The 8,917-nt window shown below is 41.4% G+C and overlaps 1 protein-coding gene across 1 annotated transcript in view; it reads left to right on the top strand.

Moving 5' to 3' along the window:
* The first annotated feature begins 2,047 nt into the window (after nt 1–2,047).
* The window catches only part of CD36 (CD36 molecule), a 47,164-nt gene continuing 40,294 nt past the window's right edge, over nt 2,048–8,917 (top strand). Inside the window, exons 1-2 of the mRNA XM_044277163.1 lie at nt 2,048–2,167; nt 5,788–5,945. Of these exons, the coding sequence (XP_044133098.1) occupies nt 2,048–2,167; nt 5,788–5,945 (278 nt within the window). The remainder of the gene's footprint in view (nt 2,168–5,787; nt 5,946–8,917) is intronic.

The raw sequence follows: 8,917 nt of genomic DNA, 5'->3' as shown, positions 1-8,917 counted from the left end.
CAGTATTGCAGCAGAATCATACACAACTGCTGCACAATACAAATGCACTATAATATACTTTCCATTTTAGAAAGTATATTATAAGTATATTACACCTATCGATAGTACACCTATACCAGTCCTTAAAAGGACTTTTGTGGCACTATTAGCTAGCGTTTGGTGTTCCTAACAGTCTGTCCCTGCTCCAGAAAGCAACCTCTCCATACACTGGCAAAACACAGAATGTAAAATGGCTGCCAGATCGGGTTCTGTTATAGGGTGGGGGTGTGTCCATGTGCTGAAACGTCTCAATTGGATGTCCTGTGATGTGTCATCGGTCAAAGTTTGGCGCAATGCAAAAGAATATGGCGCATTCGAACATCGCCATATGTTCGCATGTTCGGCGAATCATGAACAAGAAAAATTCGCTGTGAAACTACCGCCGGGCGAGCCGCAAGGCCATCTCTAAGGACAAGAGCTTGGAGTTGGAGACTCATGCCAGTGAGCATGAGTGGACAGATGTGGACGCTGGTATCGGGTGTTGAGGCACAGACCATGTGTCAGCAACCCTGTGACCAAGGAGCCACCCGGACTACTGAACTACGGATCATGGACCTCCAGCTTTTGACCAAGGTACCAGCCTTCTGAAGAGGGAGAGAGACAGGTAGCTCAGGCATTTCCTCAGCATCAAACACTTCTTCTTCTGCAGGGAGGAGACTGGAGAAGCCAGCCCTATGCCTCACCTGTATTGTTTTGCATCTAAATTTTTCCAGTAAAGAATCATACTGGTTTACTGCAGACCCTGGCTCTCTGGAATAATTTCTCATTGGGGAGCACCACGCCTTATTAACCCTTCTGGAGAGCAGCAACACGTGGTAACACCTCGATGGTGTCCAGGGGACCCAGCGTAGTGTTGGGTCCAACCCAAACATGGCCACTGCACTTTTAATAGCCTTGCCCATCGTGGAACCTATAGAGTAATATGTGCATGGCCGGATCAATGTGCATTCTGCTTTTCCTCTACCACTTATGTTTTCAACAGTTTTCAGATAATTCGGATAGAATGTGATATCAATAGACATTATATTATTATTATCACAACTATGTATTTGCGCAAATTATTCGGTATATTTAAGGTATCATAAGTATCATATTTTTGCTGTAGTGGTGCCTGCACAGCCACAGCTCCAAAGCTGAAGCTGAGTCTCTACCCTTGCCCCGCTCATCAGAGCAGTGGTGCTAATTGTCAGGGCTGAGCACAATGTCAGGCCCTGTCAATCTAGCAACAGGTGGGTGCTTTTCCCCTGTAGGTACAAATCTTATGTCGCTACCACATCGTTGAAAATCGTTGTCTGCTGCAAGCAAAAATGGTAGTTGCTGCCAATCATGTGATAATCTACCCACACTTCAGCTTTAAAAATGAAAGCTAAGGCCATACTTGATGGCCTGAAGACCTTAAGCTTGATTATTCCCACTGTACCTTGAAATTTGGAGGTTCTAAGCAGGGAGCCCATCGCCCAGTGGGAGGAAAGGGACATCCCATCTAGCTAACTAGATCAGCCCGGCTGCTGCAGCCCCCCCCCCCACCCCTATTTTCTCTTTATGTGGCAGTCACATAGTGGCATTACCCTCTAAGCCCAAGGGAAGGGCAGCCCTCCAGCCATGGTTTCCCTAGAGGTTTCCTCCACAGGGGTTTTTCCTCTCCTGAGTGCTGGAGGGTGACTCTCCATGAGTCGAGAGTTTGCCATTTTTTAAATACACAATTTAACCCCCTCCCCCCCCCAAAAAAAAAAAAATGAAAGCTAATGTCATGTCATTGCTTCTAATTGATAACACCATTTTCCATCCTAGTCCCCTATTTGCAGGCTGCTCCTTTAACTTATCTAATCTTAAACTTGCAATTTTTTTGAACTTTGATCTCTAATGATGGAGTGAATTTTTCGTTATCACTCAAGTTAATGGTAATTCTATAATGATCAGTCAAAGTACAAAGAAACACTATATAAGGAGCTTGAGACTTTAGAATCAGTCCACAGCACTCTCCGGACTCCACCATCAACCAAACACTATGTGCTGCAGTGGAAAATGCTGGCTAATAGCGGGATCTATTATCGGGGCGCTGCTGGCTATTCTTGGAGGGGTCTTAATACCTGTTGGAGATATTATTATTAAAGATCAAATAGACACGGTATAGTAACGCCATATGTTATTACTACCAGACCTGGCAGCATGGAGCTATTTACTTTATTTTGGAAATGCGCTAAATTTCTCATTTCTATTTGAATCAAATCCTGATTTTTCTGTGATGATATTATTTTGTGAAGACGTGATTTAAATATAATGGCATGTATTGTACAATATGTACTATGCAACTTAGTGCTTTCTGCCATTGACATATATCAGAACATTTGTGTCAGGATCCCCTAACACAATGCAGCGGACATTACACAGACATTTTTTTATTCAGATTATATCCAGCAGGGAGGTATTAAGCTGGATTCACACATGCAGTTTTTGGTGCAGATTTTATTTTTAACCAAAGACAGATTTGGATAGAAAAGGAGCATAGAATAAAGTTGCACGTTTCTGCAATGTTTGATCAAATCCTACTTATTGGGAAAAATTACAGTCTTAATCAGAAACCTCACTGTTGTATGATGGGCCACAATTATTAAGAGGCAGATATAATGTTCTTAAATCTTCTGGTGCACATAATGTTGAATGTATCAGGTCACATAGGTCGCATCTGCAGCCAGAGAATTTTGAAAAAGCGGTGTGGTTGTTGGAAATTGTGAAAAAATGCATATTTTTGCCCAAAATAGGATTTGCAGCAGAATTTGTGATTTCTATGCCAGGGCATAGAACAATGATATATTCCTCACTGTACTGCTGCAGTAATAGTCACTGTATTATCTTTATTACTGAGGTTTAATAGTCATTCATCATTGTACACTACAGATTATTATTGTAATTATATTAATTCCCCCTGTATTTGCATTGCTGATATGTAACATTTATTCTAATTAGTTATATTCTTTCTTTGTTTTATTTAAATCAGATCTAGTACTGGTTAAGCTTCACTCCCAGAAGGAGAGTCCCCTTTGCATGGGGTTACATCTGATATTGCAGCTCAGCCATGCAGAAGAGCTGCTTCTGAAAAGGAAAGGCAGGCTTGCTTTTCTAACCCTGGACAACTCCTTTAAATATGATAAATGTAATAACACTGTACAGGTAGTGTGCTTCTACCCAGGGGTGAACCTAGCCTTTCTGCTGCCTGAGGCAAAGATTGAAATGGCACCCAACCCCTCCAGCACTACTGTTTAAGGCATACTGTGATACAGTTGAATATAGAGAGATATTCCCACAGCTACCACTTGTCTCTAGGTCTTGCCGCCTCAGGCAATCGCCCAGGGACGGACTGGAAACTTATAGTGGCAAAAATACAAAAAGTGGCCCCATATTGTATTTGGGTCCAAATTGATGGAAGGCAGGGCCAGCAATACCATATTGTGGCACATTATACCACCCCAACAGAGCCAAATACCACAGTCAATTGCAAAATACTACCAGCAGCACAAAATACATCCACAAAAACTTCCACTGGCCAGTCGTGAGGAGGGCCCAGGCGGCACCCTGGGCATTGGCCCACCGAGAAATTTCCCTGTAAGGTCTATGGCCAATATGACCCTGAAATTGCCTCACCTGGCCTCATTGGTGGTGCACCCCTGCTTCTACCTTTTTCTATTCCTGTCAGTGTTAAGGTTTTCAAGGCAATGGATATGTTCTCACACTGAGGACCCTGTGTACAGAATCCATGGCAGTTCTGAAAATCATGACGGAATTGTAATGCACCATTAAAAAACATGCGGACAGGTGTAGATTTTCCTGTTTCAGAACATTAGGGTGCCTTCACATTTGGTGGATTTTGCTGAAGAAATTTCTGAAACTGGAAATCCTATCCATACATGTCAATGGGGCTTGCTGAAAAGCATGGGCTTCCTGCCAAAACAACACTGTTCAGATGAATAGAACTGATTTTCCCTCAAAGGGAAATTGCTGGCCTACAAAAGTTGCATCCTTTATGATATCAGCCATTGAATAGTGACATGTAAAAGTATAAAGTATAAAGTAACAGCAAATAGGAGGAAGGGTACTTACACACTTGCGGCAGAGTGATCCAGCAAGCAGTTCCGTCACCGGAACTGCCTGCTGGATCTGGCAATCTGCATGCAAACGGACAGCATTTGTCTCATAAATGCATTGCAAGAACGGATTTTAAAGGTCTGCGCATGCACAGATCGGAAGGACGGATCCGGCATTGCAGTATTTTTAATGTCGGACTGAGCACTAATATATTCCTATGTAAAAATAAATGCCAGGCAAGAGTTCAGTTTTTTGGGCCAGAGATAAAACCGCAGCATGTTGCGGTATTTTCTCTGTCCTGGACAGTCAAAAAGACCGAACTGAAGACATCCTGAACGGATTGCTCTCCATTCAGAATGCATTAGGATAAAACTGATCAGTTATTTTCCGGTACAGAGCCCTTAGGACGGAACTCAATGCCGGAAAAGAATAAAGCTAGTGTGAAAGTACCCTAAGTATACATTAAGCATTACACTGCGTGGTGGCTGACTTTTCATTTTTGACTTGAATGTTCCTTTAATTAAAGAAAACCTGTCACAACAAAATGCAGTGTAATCTGCAGGCTGCATGTCATAGAGCAGGAGGGGCTGAGCAGATTGATATGTGGTTTTATGGGAAAAAGATTCAGTAAAACTTGTAATTTATACATTTATATCTTGCTTTTTCTCACTTCAGTTGTACACAGGGGCCATCTTACCAGTGACTGATATCATTCCCAGTGTAAATGTCTATGCAGGTTTCAGTCACTGGGTGGTCTTAAGTATAGAAAGAGCAGAGATATAAATGTATAAATTGCATGTTTTACTGACTCTTTTTTTTAAATCACAAAACTATATTAATCTGCTCAGCTGCTCCTGTTCTATAACCAGATGCCTGCAAATTGCATTGCATTTTTTTATGTCTTAATGACAGGTCCTCTTTAATATTGGATACATTTATTATCAGCCATGATGGTTGACTTTTTTCAGTCGAAACTGAGTTAGAGTTATGAAAGCTATCAATGATATGCGAATTAGACATGGACTGCTGGTGATGATAGATATACAATTATACAATGCTGGTAAACTACTTCACTGTGTTGTATAGTAGACAGACATCTATGCAGCATAAAGATTAAAGTGGACCTCCTGTTTCTGCATTTTTATGACCATCTGATGTGTACTTGAATGTCCTGACTGTCCTCCTGACAGAAGATGTTTGGGTTTTTAGGATCCGGCAAGATGGGTTTCAGCCTGCTTGATCCTTTGTTCTCTCTTGACATAAACAGTGTCTGGCAGCAGCCTATTCGTCTTTTCCTACTGAGAAAACATGAATATTTGGTCAAACTATGTATGCGTGTGTATGGAGACTAAATGGCACCTTACCAGAAACACAGACATAACCAGAGATACAAGGAGCAGTTACATCCTGCTCCTCTCTGTCTACTGACTGTATTACTGTAGACAAAGTTCCAGAATTTGGAACGAGCTGTCATATACACTTGTGTTCCGCCAGTCATCAGGTTGCCCACACATTTTTTATAGAGTTGTAGCCCTTATTCTGTTTTCCTCACCAAAAGCTATCATATTACCACATTATGTGAACAGTGCCTCACTCTTTGGAAGAAACTGGCTATTGTAGAACGGATTAAGAGTTTTTTATTCAAAATTTGTTTCTTACAAACAGGAGGCTGTTATTGAAGAAGGAACCATTGCCTATGATAATTGGATAGTGCCCGGAAGTCCTGTGTATCGGCAGTTTTGGATATTTAATGTTTCAAATCCAGATGAAATCATAAACGGAGGAAAACCTAAATTACAGCAACAAGGACCATACACATACTTGTAAGTAAACTTCACACTTCTGAATTGTCCATTTCAAGTGTCATGTAATCAGTCATGTATTTGGCCAACTTTACACAATCAATATTTTTAATCAGTATGTCTAAGGGCTCCAGCCATTGCCGTTTTAGCGGTCTGCAAATTAGGGATCCGCAAAACACGGACACTGGCTGTGCGTTCTGCATTTTGTGGAACGGAACGTCCTGCCCTGTATAGAACAGTTTTAAAACGGACAAGAATAGGACATTTTATATTTTTTTGCGGGGCCGTGGAATGGACTTATGGATGCGGACAGCATACAGGTGTGCTTTCTGCATCTTTTGCAGCCTCACTGAATTGAATAGATTCGCATCTGACCCGCAAAACATGCAGATCGGATGTGGACCAAAAATAAATTTATGTGCATGAGTCCTAAGCCAAACCAGGAGTGGATACAAACCCAGAAGAGAGACACATCTTTTCCATTGGAGTTTGTTTCTGTAGGTTCAACTCTTGGTTTTGGGTTACAAATACTGATGCAAAAACTGACCAAATACTGGCTGTGTGAAAATCGCCTGAAACAGATTTTTTCGTCTTGAAGAAGCTTTCCTAAAAATTGCTTTTGTGAAACTTGCAACTTGGTACCACGTGGAAAAAAACTGCAATTTCTACTTTTACATGCAGTTTGGAATTTGGCATTTTTTACTCACTGAACTCACACTGTTGTTGAGCGAATAGAAGTATCCAAAGTGGATTTCTGTCCGAATTTCAGGGAAAATTAGATTTTCCCCGAAGCCGAATCTCCTTGTGCTTTATGGTAACAAATAAATTTTTACAGACATGGCGGTAAAAAAAATAATACTTACCTAATCCATTTGAGCATGAAGAGGCCGCCGCGGCCATCTTGATTGAAGATCCCGTGTAAAATCTTGTGCGCGGTGACATATGACATCACAACACCGGGCGATGGGATGATGTCATCACGCACCACGTGGGATTTCAGGCGGGATCCTCAATCAAGATGGGTGCGGCAGCCTATTCATGCTCAAATGGATGAGGTGAGTATTATTTTTGTCTATCTGATTAACCCCTGAAAGCCCTCATTTGTCATCTCAGATGCCGCGATCAGTGATGAACGCGGCATCTGAAGTGTTCAATTAGGGGGGGTTACAAAATCGCCATTCCCTGTGATTGCTCCCGCTACTTAAAAAGAAATGCGCTTTGTTCAAAGTAATTCATCACCAAGTGAATTTCTTTGTGAAATTTGGCAAAGCAGCAGAATCAAATTTTTGTAAACTTTGCTCATCTCTAGTGACAATAATCAGGATATTATCTATAGTCACTTAAAAAGCATCTGATTTGTAATCTTATGGGGCTCCTTATTTGTTCTTCATGCCCCTGCTCTTACTACAATCAACATAATCCCATAAATCAATTATGAAAAGTAAGATCTATACTTACATACATGTAGTATGATGATCCTGCATAAAATATATAATTGTCCAGCTTCAAACGAATGCAAATGCTTGCACTAGTGAAGAACTTGTATATTGTAATGTATTTACTGCTAGATTCAGTGCTAGATACCACACTTTTTTTAAAAATCAAATCAAATCTTAATTCTGCTACTTTCTATTGAGTTATGTTCATGTAGCCTACACTCAAAATTATCTCTCTATTACAGCGTTCACAAGGATCTAGGAAGTCGAAATGTGCAGAGTTGTTTGGTTGGGGTATTTATATGCTGGTGGTCACTGGTCTTTTTTATTAATAAAGGTGGTCTGAGGCACATATAATAAGTCTGTTTTAGCAATTACTTACATTCCCTGTGTAATAATTCTGGAGCATTTTTTCTTATGCCTCTGTGTTATGTTGTTTCTCTATTATTCCTACTAGAATTTTTTGAATAATGGTACAACTGTATGTTAACAGTTGGGAATGAGTCCCTGGACAGTCTAACACTCACACCCTATATAGGGAATATCAGGAATAACAGAGGAACTGCATAACATGGAGTCATAAGAATACATTTTCCAGAATTGTAATTTCATTGAGAATACAATTAGTTACTAAAACCGACATGTCCAGAGTAGTAACAGGTCCTCTTTCATCAGTATATTTGCCCTGGCTGATGGCCTGAGAAAGATCATGGAGCCTACATCAAAAGTTCTTTCTTGTAAAGGTGTTGTGACTCCATCTCCATGATCCAACTTTACTTAAAGAGGACCTGTCACCACTCCTGACATGCCTGGTTTAGTAGCTTAATGCAGTGGCGTGCCTAGGGTGTTTGGCACCTGGGGCGGGTACTTTCTCTGGCCCCCCCCCAAAAAAAATTGTACCCGCTCTCAGTATTATTGCCCTCATTGTACAACCTTCACAGTAGTTTTGTACAGATGTGTGCCCCCTCACAGTAGTTATGCCCACATTGTGCCCTCTCACAATAGTTATGCCCACATTGTTACCCCCTCACAGTAATAAATCCCCATTGTGCCCCCTTCACAGTAATAATCCCCATTTTATCCCCTTCATAGTAATAATCGCCATTGTGCCCCCTTTATAGTAATAATGCCCACTGTGCCTCCTGCATAGTAATAATGCCCATGTTGCCCCCTTCACAGTAATAATGCCCATTGTGCCCCCTTAACAGTAGTAATGCCCACTGTGCTAGTAATGCCCCTTGTGCCCCCTCCATAGTAGAAATCCCCATTGTCCCCCCTTCACAGTAATAATGCCCATTGTAGTAATGCCCTCTGGCTCTGTGACCCCTCCATAGTAGAAATTCACATTGTGCCCCCTTCACATTAGTAATGCCCTCTGTGCCCCCTCCATAGTAGTAAATCCTTCTGTGCCCCCAGCTGTTTGAAGAGAGGGCAGCGCTCATATGAGAGCTGCTTTCTCTGTTCTGTTCACCTGCTCGTTGTAGCATTTGCAGTGATGAGCAGGTAAACAGAGCATAGAAAGCAGCACTCATACAAAAAAAAGGTGACAACCCCTTT

This window comes from Bufo gargarizans, chromosome 2, assembly GCF_014858855.1.
Source record: "Bufo gargarizans isolate SCDJY-AF-19 chromosome 2, ASM1485885v1, whole genome shotgun sequence".
NCBI classification, from domain to species: domain Eukaryota; kingdom Metazoa; phylum Chordata; class Amphibia; order Anura; family Bufonidae; genus Bufo; species Bufo gargarizans.
The sequence above is the reverse complement of the archived record's forward strand: the minus strand, read 5'-3'. Positions and strand labels throughout refer to the sequence as shown.